This window comes from Girardinichthys multiradiatus, chromosome 17 (assembly GCF_021462225.1).
Source record: "Girardinichthys multiradiatus isolate DD_20200921_A chromosome 17, DD_fGirMul_XY1, whole genome shotgun sequence".
Classification (NCBI taxonomy): Eukaryota; Metazoa; Chordata; class Actinopteri; order Cyprinodontiformes; family Goodeidae; genus Girardinichthys; species Girardinichthys multiradiatus.
The window spans coordinates 18899978-18917295 of record NC_061809.1 but is presented as its reverse complement, the minus strand read 5'-3'; the positions used below and the strand labels follow the sequence as shown (position 1 = coordinate 18917295).

At 38.9% G+C, this 17318-nt stretch overlaps 1 protein-coding gene across 1 annotated transcript in view; it reads left to right on the top strand.

The window, feature by feature from the left end:
• The first annotated feature begins 10339 nt into the window (after positions 1–10339).
• Positions 10340–17318, top strand: part of st8sia1 (ST8 alpha-N-acetyl-neuraminide alpha-2,8-sialyltransferase 1) — a 28366-nt gene continuing 21387 nt past the window's right edge. Inside the window, exons 1-2 of the mRNA XM_047390115.1 lie at positions 10340–13876; positions 16310–16454. Of these exons, the coding sequence (XP_047246071.1) occupies positions 13698–13876; positions 16310–16454 (324 nt within the window). The 5' untranslated portion in view covers positions 10340–13697. The remainder of the gene's footprint in view (positions 13877–16309; positions 16455–17318) is intronic.

Sequence of the window (17318 nt, the reverse complement as noted above, 5' to 3'; positions counted from 1 at the left end):
TTCCAAATAATTTCAGCTTATTTATATAGAATCAGTTCACAACAAATGTCATCTTAAGGTGAGCAAGTCCAATTCTTGCCCAGCTGTTTAGAATCCAGTTATGTCTAAATAAAATGAAGTATAAAGTAAATTTATTTCAATGCAAACTAATCAAGTCACATTCAGATAGTCACATACAGTCCAACTCAACTGAATTTATAGTACAATACAGTAAGATTTTATTTATCACTAAATGCCAATTGGTAAAAGTATATCTATCTAAGCAACTCCAGACGAATGCATTGAGTCATTATCTTGTCACCAATGGACCTGAGTAAGCATATAGTCTTTCCAGGGAAGAAAGAAGAGAGTACACATAGTAGGAAGCAAGGCACCATCAATGGCTCCATCCAGGAAAGACATACAGCTAAACACAGAAACACTGCACCAGGAGTCCTTTCTATGAAAGAAAAACATAGAAAGTTTATGATAGCAATTACTCAATTAATTGCCCTTTCCTGGAAAACAAAACACAGCCAAACACACCTTCAACAGGCCAGGTGTACCTTCTTTGGAAAGAAAAAAATGTTGTACCTGCTTTTATTATTTTTTTATACTTTCCATCAAAAATAACAAATATTTGTAGGTTTTCTCAAAATATTTTCTTTTACTAGTGTCCCATTTTCTTTGTTGCATTAGAAAGCAACATTTCCAAACATAAATTGATTCATTTTATACCAATATATGAGTCGACCAAATAAGATATGGTGACAGGTTTGGAAATTTTTGTCTTTGAGCTATGATAAAGCATTCACATTAACAGAGTTTTGCAGGCTGTGAGGAGATCCTTGTCCTGCTCACTCGTAACATCTGACTGTGATTTACCCTTTAAACTATTTACTTTGAATTTCGCTTGCAAGGATATGCAATATTGGATCAGTGTGCTTTCAACCAATATTTGTGTCGCAGGAGCTTCCTGGACTTGGAGTGTTAATTTCAGTAGGCGAAGTGCTATTTGGAAGGGATAGCCTAGGTATTAAAATCCTTTGGTTGTTTTTGTTATCAAAATGTTTGCATATTTTAGGATATCATAAGATCGAGTGAAGGAGCAGTAAAATCTAATTTTCATTTTATTTCAAAGAGTGAGGCAACATTTGTAGTTAATACAACAAGTGGAACTGATAGTAACAAAAAAAAAACTGATGAAATCAAATTTATGACACATACAACAATTAAGGATGTATGAAACCGCACAGCTCCATTTATCTCACAGCTTACAGAATGCTGGTTATTCAGTCACCATGGAAGCTGATGTGAAACACAGCTTTACATCTAACAGTAATTTTATTAAGGTGAATTTAGCTTTACATGATGTGTAATGTTCTCTCCATGAAGTAAAGTTTTACGGTCAATACTTCCATGGTTGAGACAAATGTGTCTCTGTTATAAATGTCCTCATCACTTTGACTTTAGCTGAGGTTTTAATCATATTCTTGTAAAACATCAGTGCATTTAACAAAGAAGAGATTCATGCAAGCATCAACAAAAAGACCCATTGGTATTGCACAAGGCAATAAAAGGTGCTCAAAACCAGATCCAACCAAAGCTTGACTTTAACTGCAAAATGTAAGGAGAAAGTTAAAAGTGCAGAATGAAAGTCTGATTTATTGTCTCTCTAAACACATCTTTCATTAACACATGCATTTTCAACTTCCTTACACCAATGCAAATTTCTCAGTGTGAATAGGCAGGTCTGCTTTTTATGTTGCTTTGTTGATCAATAAATTTTTATCAACTAATAAACGAGGTACTAATAACTGATCTGACAGGCCAAGATGACCTACAACCTCAATATTAAGTTAATAATTAAGATGGGTTTTGTGTTAATAAGAATATATTTTCAGCATTCACTGTCAGTCTCCAGATATGTCAGCTGTGCTCTCATAGCTAAAACAACGATGCTGTCGTTCACCTCCTCAACATAGTAAACACCTTTGTCTATAATAGGTGTTTTTCTATTTGTATCTACTTTCATCAGTTCCTTGGCAGGGCATTGTGAAGTTTTCAGAACACGAGCGCTAAACTTGACCCGAGCTGCAACACTTCTTATAAATCACTTAACCCCGGAGCATCAAGTTTCTAATCATTCCAGAAGCTTACACTAGAATAAAGCTGATGTGAGTGCTAAGGTGTTTTTGGTAAACTGAGCATTAGCTTTGTTAGAAGAACATGAGTTGCTGTGATAAACCTTCGGTCAACAGAATTGCTAGGGCTTCTCAGAGATTAGAAATGGTTCATCAGGTTCATTAGGTGAGATTTTTTTTTTTTTTTTTGTCTTTATTTATGATTTCCAAATGATTGTTGAAAGAAAGCACATTAATAACGTTTTTATCATGGATTGTTTAAAACGTATTTGAGGTAAGGTGGCTCTCCTAAGTTTATTTGCTTGGCACACTAACAGATGAGCAGTGTTAAGCATAGATCACTAGAGTTCTTTTATTTTGGAGCTACAGATTTTTTAAGTTATATAGTGTCAGCCTCTTTAATCACAAATATGATGAGAGCCAGAGATGCAACTGAGGCCAATAAAAGGAGAAAAGCTGTGTGGAACAACAAATGCTCTGTTATTCAGTGAACCTCAGCAGGTGGGAGAGCTATTTCTGATGCAACCTAACTCTGCTACTGTCGCTACATCCCAAAATAAAAAGTGAGGAGGCTTTAGTATTGGTAGCTTGTTTGTAATGCACTTTCAACTGTTGCTGCTGTAAACTGGTGGGTAATATTTGAAGAGCAAGAAAAAAGAACAGTCATAATATAATATGAAAGGTGACTCATGTATACTTCTTCCTATTTATGATCCAACAGGTCCAACAGTGAGGTTTCTCTGCATTGCAAAAACATTATGTTTTTCAATTATTTTGTATGAAGATGTTAAGTTATCCAGAAAACAACAATCCAAAGTGTTTAAATTCAGAAGAGCAGGAGCTCTTTACTTGTTTCTTGGAGATGTTTCCCCTTCTCAGTTGTAATCATGATTTGGGAGTATTAGGGTACAACTTGTAGCCAGAACAATCCCACTGATAGGCCAGGTTACGTCACATGAATCACTGAATCCAATCTTCATCCTGTGCATTGATTGGGTTTTTATCACTTCTAATACTTCCTAGCTAAGGCCCAGTTCCTACGTACCACTAACATGCGACCTGAGCAATCTGGTCGTGTCCGCATTGCGGATTTTGTCTCAGACCACATTTAGCGGTGGCCTGTAACATTTATTCTAATGAATCAGTACAATTTATGCATCTCTGCCTTTGTTTTTATATGAAGGATTTGTGATTTTTCTCTTCTTCTGTTTTCTGAATATTATTCTGTTCTCCTGTTTGTTTTCTTAGCTTGTCTTGTTTTCTGCTGAAAACAGTTCTTTACTGTCTTTACCCATTTTAGTTAAACCTTTTCAGTACCTTGTTATTCCAGTGACATTTAGTGCTTGGCATATCTTTTAAGTTCTTCTTTTATCAGACACACAAAGTTTTCAACAGTACATTGTTGTCTCGGTCAGGTTTTGTATTGATCCCACTCACACTTCCTCTACAGGTCCTTCTCAAAATATTAGCATATTGTGATAAAGTTCATTATTTTCCACAATGTAATGATGAAAATTTAACATTCATATATTTTAGATTCATTGCAAACTAACTGAAATATTTTAGGTCTTTTATTGTCTTAATACAGATGATTTTGGCATACAGCTCATGAAAACCCAAAATTCTATCTCACAAAATTAGCATATTTCATCTGACCAATAAAAGAAAAGTGTTTTTAATGCAAAAAACGTCAACCTTCAAATAATCATGTACAGTTATGCACTCAATACTTGGTCGGGAATCCTTTTGCAGAAATGACTGCTTCAATGCGGCGTGGCATGGAGGCAATCAGCCTGTGGCACTGCTGAGGTCTTATGGAGGCCCAGGATGGTTCGATAGCGGCCTTTAGCTCATCCAGAGTGTTGGGTCTTGAGTCTCTCAACGTTCTCTTCACAATATCCCACAGATTCTCTATGGGGTTCAGGTCAGGAGAGTTGGCAGGCCAATTGAGCACAGTGATACCATGGTCAGTAAACCATTTACCAGTGGTTTTGGCACTGTGAGCAGGTGCCAGGTCGTGCTGAAAAAAGAAATCTTCATCTCTATAAAGCTTTTCAGCAGATGGAAGCATGAAGTGCTCCAAAATCTCCTGATAGCTAGCTGCATTGACCCTGCCCTTGATAAAACACAGTGGACCAACACCAGCAGCTGACACGGCACCCCAGACCATCACTGACTGTGGGTACTTGACACTGGACTTCTGGCATTTTGGCATTTCCTTCTCCCCAGTCTTCCTCCAGACTCTGGCACCTTGATTTCCGAATGACATGCAGAATTTGCTTTCATCCGAAAAAAGTACTTTGGACCACTGAGCAACAGTCCAGTGCTGCTTCTCTGTAGCCCAGGTCAGGCGCTTCTGCCGCTGTTTCTGGTTCAAAAGTGGCTTGACCTGGGGAATGCGGCACCTGTAGCCCATTTCCTGCACACGCCTGTGCACGGTGGCTCTGGATGTTTCTACTCCAGACTCAGTCCACTGCTTCCGCAGGTCCCCCAAGGTCTGGAATCGGCCCTTCTCCACAATCTTCCTCAGGGTCCGGTCACCTCTTCTCGTTGTGCAGCCTTTTCTGCCACACTTTTTCCTTCCCACAGACTTCCCACTGAGGTGCCTTGATACAGCACTCTGGGAACAGCCTATTCATTCAGAAATTTCTTTCTGTGTCTTACCCTCTTGCTTGAGGGTGTCAATAGTGGCCTTCTGGACAGCAGTCAGGTCGGCAGTCTTACCCATGATTGGGGTTTTGAGTGATGAACCAGGCTGGGAGTTTTAAAGGCCTCAGGAATCTTTTGCAGGTGTTTAGAGTTAACTCGTTGATTCAGATGATTAGGTTCATAGCTCGTTTAGAGACCCTTTTAATGATATGCTAATTTGGTGAGATAGGAATTTTGCGTTTTCATGAGCTGTATGCCAAAATCATCCGTATTAAGACAATAAAAGACCTGAAATATTTCAGTTAGTGTGCAATGAATCTAAAATATATTAATGTGAAATTTTCATCATGACATTATGGAAAATAATGAACTTTATCACAATATGCTAATATTTTGAGAAGGACCTGTATGTCTTTTCTTCCTTGATTTCAGAGTTCTGTTTGAGAAATTTTGTTTGGACCTGCTCCATGGTGCTCTTTATTGACCAAAAGTGTTACTATTGAATTGTCTTGGAAATGTCATGTGTTTTAGAGCTGTTTAAACAAGGTGCTTCAAGATTACCTTTTTTCTATTTTTATTCTCAGCTTATTATAGTTCTTCTGATGTGATTAAACAAATGAAATGTTGCAGAAATATTGAAAACACTGTTATTCCCTACCTGCAAGCCCACTGTATGAATGAGTATGAATGAATGAGTATAGAATCAATAATGCTTATGGGTTATTGTTAAATTTTACATTTAAATAACACCAAAAGATGTGTTAAAGAAGATTACTGGTTTAGTCATGCTCTACGGGTTTAATGTTAGTTTCTCCTCCTGTAAAATTATTTAGTTTGTTTTGTCCTCTGCTCTCTCCACATACTTTATCTTAGTTTGTAAATCAGTACACCTGTCTTGGATTTAGCTTCACCTCACTCCTAATATAAATTGCCAAGCCTCCCCTGCTCAGTTCAGTCACTTTTTTTCTGTTTGAAGTTTTGCTTGCTCCTTATATGCTGAGTCCTTTGGATCTAGCACACCTTAAATTTAAGTGGCAATTTTATTCATTTATTTGTAAAACCAGTGACAGAAATTCAGTACTTTCTCTTTTTGTCATATAGTTTGCTACTACCAACATTTTTCAGCTTAGATTTTGCACAGACCTCCAAAGTAACACCTCTGTTTGCAGAGCACAGAGAACAGCTGAGACATGACTTCAGCGAAGTGGCCTGCCATGCCATCTCTTTCACCGCCCCTTCCCAGCCTTGACTCTGGCCCTCCATTAATCCCAGCAGGAGTCCTAACTGCCCCACATTTCTCAGCAGCTCACTTGCACAAGCCTGTGTTGCATTTAACCTGATTGAGAATGCTGTGTTTTTTTTTATTTTTATTTATTGTCTGTAGGGTTGCCCTGAGATGGAGGCCAAAGACAACACTGAAGGTATGAGAATCTATCAATGTCAAAGACACACATTTGAAGCGAGAGCACGGCTGGCTGTTACAAGGTTCAGATTACAGTTGTTCATCGCCCACACTGATTTGTATTACTAGAAATTAAGCATTTATTTACGTCTGAACACAGGCCTGGTCCAAAGGAAGTGAAGGACGACTTAATGTTATTCTACAAAACAATGTAATGTTCTCTGAAGTTTCTGAGTTGGTGAGCAGATGGTGAAAATGAGAACATTTTATTGCATTAAGCCAATTGATAATTAGATGCAGACAACTGGTTGAAAATTCCTGGATGACAGAGAGTTGATAAATTGCCTTCAGAGAGGAGTTAGTAACGTTTACTGCAGCAGCAGTTTCATATAGCATCATTTTTGCCATTGATGATAAAAGCCTGCAGAGGGCGCCAGAGCAATACATTCCAGACTGCCAAAGAGGACATTCTTTGTCTTCAGTCCACTTCTGGTAGTTATTCCATTTAAAAGCTTTTTTTCTGATGAAGCCATTGTATTGTTAGTTTGGACTCAATGTAAGATTTTTGACTTTATCATGATGAATGCTGAGCTTAATTATTTACTAATATGTCAATGTCTGCAGAGTATCAGTCACACAGAGGTCTGAAACCCAGCAATGGTAGTTGGTAATACTTGAAATAAATACAAAATAAATGAGTACCGGGTAGATCAGCCATGTGTAAGCCAAATGGAATTACAAAATCTGATATGGCTCTGCTGGTCTTGGATTTGAATGAATGTATCTCAAAAACCAAAGATATTAACCTGCAATGGATTCTTAATTCTTAAAACTTTAATTAGGTTGCAGAGGCGTATTATCTCTGACAATTCAGCTACTAGGTTTTCTTCTATATTTGATCCAAAATTGTTTGTGGAATGTCATGATGTGGACAGTTTCCTTCTTACCTTTAACAGTCATTGTGAGGCCATTTTGGATCAAGTTGCTCCTGTTAGATCTAATTTGGTGACTAGGAAGACCATACGCCCTTGGATCAATGACACCATTCGGGAGCTAAAGCGTTTATGTCTTAGAACTGAGCGTTTGTGGAAGTCCTATAAACTTGAGGTCCACAGATTGCACCTTAAGGAACTTATGTCTTCTTTAAATGAAACCATTAAAAACTTAGATCTGATTATTTTCGCCAGCTGATAATTTTGAATAAGAGGAGACCACAGGTTTTGTTTGATACCATCAGCTCTATTGTGTGTCCTACTGTTCCTGTTACCCCCATTTTTTGCAAAGCAGACAGTAATGGACTTTTAAGGTTTTTTGTCTCCAAAAGCCAGGATATTACATTTTCACCTCCAACTCAGTCCATGCTTAGCACTGCTGCTGTTGAGCCTGCTTGTCATAAATGGTCCTCTTTTAAGCCTGTATCTCAGGCTGATATCTTAGCCCTGGTAGCCAAGATGAAGCCTTCTTCTTGTCTTTCAGATGCTCTTCCTTTTGGACTATTCTTAAAATTATTTGATGTTATCGGCCCTTGGGTTACCAAGTTAATAAATTTGTCATTATCTTCTGGCATATTTCCCAGCTTTTTTAAGCATGCCTTTGTGGAACCTCTTCTTAAAAAACCCAATTTGGACCCCACTGTGTTAGGTAATTTCCGGCCTATTTCAAAACTTCCGTTTTTGTCCAAACTTTTGGAGAAGGTGGTCTCTGAACAATTTATTGTGTTCTTAGAAAACTTTGAGATTTTTCACCATTTTCAATCTGGTTTCCGTAAGCACCATTCTACGGAAACTGCCCTGATCAAAGTTTCAAGTGATATAATGATGGCTGTGGATGCCGGGAAATGCACTGTTTTGGTCTTGCTGGACCTCTCTTCAGCATTTGACACTGTAGTTCATGAAATCCTGTTGAGAAGATTGCGTGATCTGGTTGGTCTAACAGGATCTGTACTAGCATGGTTCTCGTCTTATTTGTCCGGTAGGAGCTTTAGTGTCTCGGCTAATCAGTTTATTTCTGACTCTGCAGATTTGGTGTGTGGAATGCCCCAGGGTTCTGTGTTGGGACCTATTCTATTTTTGTTATATGTTCTTCCCCTGGGTAATATTTTCCAAGAGTTTGCTGATGTCTCCTATCATTTTTATGCAGATGATATCCAGCTATATTGCCCCTTTAAGCCCACTGAGATTCATAAACTGGACTCTTTAAAGAACTGCCTTGTGAAAATTAAACAGTGGCTTGGCGATAACTCTCTGCAGTTAAACTCCGATAAGACTGAGGTGCTGGTGATTGCTCCAGACGATGTCGTTCCTGGAATCAACCAGTATTTGGATGACTTGAGCTTGTCTGCTAAACCAAGCCTAAGAAATCTGGGCGTGATTTTTGATAGAGAGTTGTCACTTGAGCATCATTCAAAGCAGCTCACTAGAAACTGTTTTTTCCAGCTCAGGAATATTTCGAAACTAAGAAGATTTGTTTCCAAAGATAATCTTGAGCTGATCATTCATGCTTTTGTGTCTTCTCGTTTAGACTATTGTAATAGCCTTTTTTATTGTCTTAACAAAAAGGAGATGTCTCGTCTGCAGCAGGTCCAAAATGCGGCGGCTAGGGAGCTGACTCGCACCAACAGAAGGGCTCATATTACCCCAATTTTAAAATCTCTCCATTGACTTCCAGTGGTTTTTCGCTTTAATTTCAAAATCCTGGTTCTGACTTTTAGAGCTCTCCATGGTCAGGCTCCCTGATACATTAGAGGCCTGTTTTGTCCGTATATCCCTTCTCGAAGGCTTGGATCAGAATCTTCTTGAGGTCCCTTACACCCGTTTTAAGACTAGAGATCGTTCCTTCCAGGCCGTTGCGCCAAAGCTTTGGAACAATCTCCTGCTCTCGTTACGTTCTCTTGATTCTGTGGAAGTTTTTAAGAGCAAACTTAAAACCTATCTCTTTTGCAAATCTTTTTAACAGTTCCAGTGCGTTGGATGTAGTTATGCTACTATAGGCTTGTGACTATTATATTTACCACTACCCTCATAGTGATGGTTTTTATTAAATTTTTTGTGCCTTTATTGTTTTATCTTAATGTATAATTGTGCACTTCTGTAAAGCACCTTGTGACATTTAATATCTGTGAAAGGCGCTATATAAATAAACTTTTACTTACTTACTTTACTTCCTTAAAGTTAGTGACCTGAACCCAACTGAAATTTTGGGCATCATTAAAAACTTCAGTCAAATACTTGTAATAATCTGTGAGAAAAGACTAAGAGATGTTAAATTATTGTAGTTAAGAAAACACAAACAATGTGGATGTAATGAATCAATGTTTTGTTTAAACTGGAATTTGTGAAAAGAACCTGTCCATGCTGGAGTAGAATACTGAACATTTTAAACACTGCTTTACCTGTCATAAAGAGATCTGTTGTTGCCGTTACGGACATTTAAAACAGGTAAAGGTAAAAAAAAGACTTTTTTGTTTTGAAGAAGTCAGTTTAGCTTCAACCCCAAAGCTTAAAAATGCAGGATTGAATTTCTAAACATTTTCAGTTCTATCTATGTTTTTTTAAAAAGCATAAATATCGTCAGGCTAATGCACTGGATTTAAAAGATTCCCCCCCCCCATGCAACCTAATATTTAAGCTATAAACATGTAGATGTTGTTAAATGATCTGTACTTGTCATTTACTGCTCCAGCTGGAAAAACAACGCTGAATATTTATAACACTGCTTTATAAGCTATCAGGAGAATTATTGTTTCTGTTATGGAAAACCAAAGTAAGCGCAGCCACATCCAGTGACTAAATCATTTAGCTTCTTTTGAAAGCATGCATGGTCTAAACCAAGAAAAGACAGTGTTGGGATTATGATTATTGATTAATTAATATTTATCAAGAATTATAATTAAAAATCAGAATTTGAGAAAATTAATTTGTTATCCAAAATCCTCATTTATGAATCGAAATCAGAGATGTCGTCTGGTGTTGTAATTGTGGCTCAAAGTCCTCGACATTTACAATTATTAAATTCTCAGTAATAGTTGATAACTATTACTAGATATCACTGTTTAATCAACCGTTTCTGCCGAAACGTGGGGAACTTTAACCTTATTTTGACTGACAAATCACTCTTGCACAAAATAAACACAAACGCCTTCTCTTTATCTACATGAATATTTATTAAATCAACAGCCCTGATACAACTCGCTCTCCCAATTCAACAATCTTCACCTAATCAAACATGCAAAGTTCTGGTGTTGAATGAAGCTTTGGGAGCAGCCCACCAGAATGTAGCTCAATATAACACAAACACAGGGTCATAAACCCTCCACCAAAGTTGTAAACTCAGTGGACAAAGGATCATAAAATGGTAAATTTCAACATGAGGTTATTATAGCAGTTCAGTGTTACAGCGCACCTGCGCCAGGTGTCACACAGTAAAAGCACAACATGAGAAGCTCGGCGGCTTCAAAGTCCAGTGATAATCAACGTTCAATAACACTTGGCATGCAAATACACTTCGAACACATTAGACTACAAGTGACAATTCTAAGTCGCCCTAAAATCCTACTCTATGCTGTCCAAGCTATTTCTAATAAAGAAATAAAAATAAAAGAACGGATTTTACTTGATGTTGTCTCCTCTGAGCAGAGGGAGAGAGAAGGAGGCGGGGAAAGAGTTTCCACGCGTCCGGGGGTAACTCAGGAGATCGGTCTGTCTTCGTCCTTTTCGGCCTCCTTGGCAGAAAGGTGAAAAATATGACGGACCGTCACAAGTCAACTAGAACAAAAAAAAACAAGGAGGAAAAATTGCATCTCCTTGAAAACTCCGTGTTTTTTTTGGTTACGTGTTAAATCCATGTCCTCGACCGGTAAAGTTGAAAACTCCGGGCCTTTCTATTCCCGGAGCCTCTCATTGGCCAACGGGGAATGAATGAAAGTCCACGTGGGATTTCTTCTCCAGAGTGATGCTCCAGTTGCGTGGTAAACGCGTCTTGGTTTCCAGCGTGAAAAGCCATGTTGGGCGTCTCCGGTGCCCTTACATAGTCCACTGTGACATCAGAGCTGCGACGCCCCCGTCCTATCAACCGCGGTACCCGCTGGGATTTGTAGTAGCGGACTATCCTGGGGTACACAATGGCTGATGACGCTGAACAGCACAGTGGCGTCCAGTAACGTGCAAATTGTCCAATATTCAGTAAACAAATGGTCCAACAACAGAATTGGATTTATAATCTTTTTAGTTGCACATTTTTTTTTTGTTAGTTCTTGAAAGACTGTCTGCCATGGTTCTATGTTTGTTCTTATGTCATAAAAATATGCTAATAAGTTGCAGGCATCTAGATGGCCTTGGTTTTATTCACCTGTTAGAGATTAGGTGGCACAAAATAAATATGATCCAAAGAAATGCAGTGGTCACTACTTTTTGTAGTGCACTGTTTATTCTTGAAAGACCAGAACCTTCTGAGCAGGACCAGCGATTTTAGTAATTTGAGGGAAGATGTTATTCGGACATTTTAAATGTTTGTAAATAGATAAAAGAGTTTTTTGCTGTTTTTACACATTTGATGTAAATGCAACATCAAACTTGGACCTTGTTGTAAAATGTAGAAGAACAAGAATCAAACATGGACCATAAACAGTGCCACCAGAACTGCACACTACATATTAGAGCAGAAACAAAGCAATGGAGTCAAGGGAATTATCTGTCTGACCTGGGGAAGAATACCAAAAATGTCAGAAACATTGAACACAGCGTGAAAAACAGCACTTTGGGCCTCCATTATTTGCAAATGAAAGAAGATCCACTAGAACTATCCCTTGATCTGGCAACCCAGCCCAATAAATCTGGGAAGAAGGGACTTGGTCCGAGAGATGAACAAGAACCCACTGATCACTAAAATGAACTCCAGCGTTCCCCTGCGGAGATAGATCCTTCCAGGATATCAACCATAGCAAAAACACTCCACCAGTTAAACCTGTATGGTAATAATAATACAATTATTTCATAGTTCCTGTGCTTTAAAATAATTTAAACCATTACTATAGTCGATGAAATTGATTTTAACATCTGATTGGTAGGGCAGCACATCGTGAGGGGAAAACGTAATCCATTAGTTGCACCCAAAACTTTCTTTTTACAGTCATGGCAATTGTGTCCCTTATTATGTGCACATTGCAGGTATCGTGAGAAAATGCTGCTGTGCACCATGGCTGTTTTGGTGTTTTTTTTTCTAAGAGTTTGTTCAAAATGCAAAATATTTAACAGTTTAGACCTCAACTGTACACTGAACAGAGGTTTTGAAAAACAGAACTTGATTAAACTAAACTTTATTCTATTTGTAAAAACTTAACAAAGAGCAATTTTAACACTTTATTGTGTTGCTCCACCTTTAATTTGGAAGTGCAAGAAAAATACAATAGACTGCTTAAAACTGGACTGATTTATTTAATAGTAACTGGAGATGTTCTCAATAGAGAATGTGAAGATTTTAGTAAAACATGGTGGTGGTAGTGTTATGCTTTGGGACGTCTAACCAGCTTGGGCACAACAGCAAGTTCCTATCTAAATATCTTGAAAGAAGCTTTTAGAACGGCCAGGTCAAATTTTGGACCTAAACCCAATTGTGAGACTGTACGATGACCTAAACCAGGCCGTTCCTGTTTAAAAACCTGTTTCACTGAACAATATATCCGTTTATATTTATCTATCTGGATCCATATGTTTCAGTCCTTAATGCTTCTGAGAAGTTGCGTCAGTTAAACGGGCTTGGTTAGAAAAGTGTGTATGGTTGTACCTGATATGGAAGAAGGAGGAGCTTGCCCAGTGTGCCACTCATTCAAGCACCGCCTTTGCTTTTGGGTTCTGGTTGTTGGGAGCAGATGATAGCTAAATACAAGGGGTTTCTGCGCTTGCTTTTACTTTGAAAGCCACATTTTTTTCTCCTCCTCCCCAATTTCATCCGCCTTTACGCACCTCCATCCACACAAGAAGTACTTTGTCTCATCGGAAGTGGGGTGTTGATAGGAGAAAGAGGAAGGACTGGCCCAGTCCATCTGTGCCGCAAACCTGCCTTCATTAAGGCTAGCAAGGACCCCGAGAAGGGCCCCGTAAGAACAGTGGCTTTTCAGTGCTGGAGGTCGAGTTGGGGTAACAAGGACAGACCGGGATGCAACAGAAAACCGGGCTTGGAAGGGGGCCCGTCTGATTCCTCATAACAAGCGGGTCTGGAATGATGGTGGTGATGCATCCCCAGCAGAGCGACGGATTCCCGCAGAAGCCGACACACTCCACAACAGCCCCACAGCCGAGCGTGAACAGCGCCAGGGGAAGACGCCTCAGCTTCTCTCATAAATCAGAGCGTGTTTAAGTTAAAACTGGATTTCCAGACCGATGCATAGACCAAACAACCGGATAACCGAGCACCGTGTACTCTAGTTCATGCTCCATCTCGGGATGCGACGCAGGGAGCAGCTCTGATCCTGCGTTTTAAAGGTTTGTGACGCGCCGCTGCTGCTTTGACACAAGACGGAGGGGAAGATGTTGGCGCGATGCTACCGGTGCAAGCTGTCGGTGTGGGCCGCTCTGTGCGTGCTGGTGCTTGGCTGGTTCTACGTGTTCCCCGTCTACAGACTCCCCAGCGACAAAGAGATTGTGGAGGAGGTGCTGGGGCTGGGGGAAGTGTGGCAGAAGAACCAGACGGGCATCGATTTGTACAGGTTCGACTCCAGGCTCACATTTCTCTCGTTAGATCCAAATGCTCTTACATGAGATTTGGGTAGGAAGACTGAAGTGGAGCTAAAAGATAACGAGCATCCACTGAATGTATATATACATTTAAGCCCGAAATTATTCATACCCCTGGGAGATTTAACCTAGAAGTTTGTTTCTGATAGGAGATGAAACAGGTATCTCTTAAAAGATAATAAAACAAAGTAAAAGGGGTTTCAATTTTCAAAATAGAAAAGTTTGTATTTGCAATTTTTAGAATAAATGCATGTCAAAATGTTTTTATATTGTGCTCAATATTCAATAGAAATGTGTTTTGACTATTTGGTGCACCAAGTATGTGAGGTTGAAAAGCCTCTTTGCCATTACCCTAATCTTTAGCTCCCTTTATAGACCCTTTATGAGTACTCACTAGACAGTTGTTATTGAGTCATCTCCAGTAGGTTGTGAAAATTGTCTTAATTTCTTAACTGATAAGATCACATCTAGGGTCTCTATTTCAAATGCTGGTTGTGACCCATCAGCTCGTTACCTGTTCTGTTGTGTTTAACCAGTTTGAGCCTGTTCTTCAACCATTACTTAAAAAACCTGCGCTAGATCCTACGGATCCTCCTAATTATAGGCCAATTTCTAAGCTACCCTTCATTTCAAACATCATTGAGAAGGTGGTTTGTGATTTATTGATGGCCTTTTTGGAGGTGCCTGATATTTTAGAGGTTTCCAATCTGGCTTTAAAACTTTACACAGCAAAGAATCATCTCTTTTAAAACTTTTTAAGTATATAATTTTAGCTACAGATTTTTGTGACTGTTGTTTTTGTCCTTTTGGATTTAAAAGTTGTGTTTGAAATGGAGAAACACAAAATTTTCCTCTCTCGTTTGACTCAGTGGGTGGACATTAGGGATACAACAGTGGACTGGTTCAGATCAGACTTTGTGATCAAACCTTTTGTATCATCCTCTGCTATTTTATCATGTGCAATGCCACGGGGCGTTGTTTTAGGACCCCTTCTTTTTGCCCTGTATCTGCCTCCACTTGGCTCCATATTGAGGAAGCACGGTGTGCTCTTCCACTGTTATGCTGATGATAATCAGATTTATATCCCACTTAAAAAGGAAGATGGAAACTGTGTCAATTCACTCCTAAAATCTCTTGAAGATCTAAAGGCCTGAATGGTTAAACATTTTAAAGTTCAACGAGAGTAAAACTGAAGTAATAGTTTTTAGTGGCACAGCTGAGACTCCTCATATTGAGTTAGGTTATTTGGCCCAGTAATAGAAGCTGGCCAATACAAACCTTGGAGTTAAAATGGATGCTGATCTTAAATTTGACAGCCAGAGTAGGGCAGTCATGAAATCATGTTTTTATCATTTAAGGCAGTTGGCCAAAACATTTTAGGATTCATTTTAAAGTTGCTTTAATTGTTTTTAAGGCTCTTGATTTTGGTCTGTGGGTTAGGCTAGTTTTTATTGTATAACTGTTTGTGTGTTTTTAAAGTTTTATTTAGATTTTAGTATTCTATGTTTTTGTGCCTTTGTAATGGCATTTGTAATTTTAATGTTCTTATGCATTCTGTACAGCACTTTGGTCCATCTTGTAATGTAAAGTGCTTTATAAATAAAGCTGGATTGGATTGGATTTATCAGAATCAAGTCAGCACTCCAAAATGTTAATATTCCTTCCAGTCAGAAAACACAAGTTGGTCAAATTGAACGATTACAGTAATCTAAATTAATAAGTTGTTTATTTATAATCTTGGGCTTAACTAAATATATATCAATTACCAAAAATAATCATGATTTGTTTAATTGTTGCCCTTTTAGATCTGCATAATTTTCCACATACACAGAAAAGCTATTTAAAGCTATACAGAAGAGCAAAGAAGGCCCAGCTCAAACTATAATTTTAGATAATTTCATAAGAAACACACACATGTTTCTTATTTAAACCTCAGTTTAAATTTAAACTATTAAGCGAACTTATTTGAACCATTCAGTTGTGGTTATTCACAGAGCCAAAGCCAGTTAGGACGATCTGAGAAAATGCCAGAGCAGCAGCCAGGCCAAGAAGGAGGATGCTCACCATGAGCTGAGCCTCTTTGCTCTTCTGAGGAGCTTTAAATAGATATTCTGTGTTAGTGTGACTATATGGCGGTCCAAAGGCTCCACAATTCAATAAGTCATCAGTTAATCTTTGGGTGATTAGAAAACGTTTATCATTCATATAAATTTGTATTATTTCCTGCTCTTGTTCTGCAAGGCATCCTAAATGTACTTTTTAATGTTGGCCTTATCCATCATAGTCAGTGGGTGGAGCCACTCGCTAAAAGTAGATTTGCTGTGCCTGTTAACCAATTAGATGTTAGCAGCATGTGTGACGGAGGGACAACAGGTCAGACTAACCCTTCATCCTTTTCTGCACAGGAACCTGCTGACAGAATGCTGCAATCCAAGGTGGATGTTTGCAGTGACGAAGGAGAACTCTCCTATTGGCAAGGTCCTGTGGTACGATGGAGAGTTTTACCACTCACACTCTGTCAGCAACAAGACCTACTCACTTTTTGTGCAGGTAAATCAGAATGTTGATGAGGGCCTTTTGTTTTTCCAGGGATACATGCTTAGATCACATGTGGAAATATGTCTGTTACTACCATTATTCCTGCTGGAATCCTTTGCCACGGCATTCATTACTGACATATAAGTAATTGGGAGTAGATTCATGCGAAGTGATTTCTTCCCCCTCTTGCTCCTGCCACAAGGTGGGTGGGTTTTCTCAGTGATACTGGTGATCCATAATGGAGGAAGGGAGGGGTCAGTGGAGCAGACAGTCATCCTCTGAGGGGGAGAGGATTACTCGCACATTGTCTCGGTGTGAGGGGGAGTCGATATAAAGCTGAGGAGGAGTAGGTAGACAAGCAGCCAAAGCATCATCCTAAAAACTCTTTAACATAACTGAAAATCAACAACAAATAAGAATTTATTGAAATTCTAAATTTCTTCTCTGCTTTTGCAGAGAGAAAACTTAAGCATTAAACAATTAGGGTTTTTATGACATACTAAAGCAGAGCTTGAAAATTCACTTGCATGCATTTGTGTTGGCACCCAAAATGTCGGTGCAGAGCTACATGTGTAGGTGTAGGTTTAGATCTGTAGGGAGGATATGACTAAATGAGAAACTGATTGTTGAGATCACCACGTTTTGTTTTGTCTTTATGTGTGAGCACAGCAAGCTGAACTGGGTAAAGATGTGAGACATGGTTAAGTCTTTCAGGCTGCATATCTGCAGTCCAACATCCTGGCTGAGGACCGCAATGAATATCTGACCCTAATTTGAAGTCGTTAGCCATGCATGTTCAGTCATGCAAGCGAGGGAGGATGTGGGTGAATAAAAAAAAAATGTGAATGCAGTGAGGAAGTGGCAATGCAGCTTATG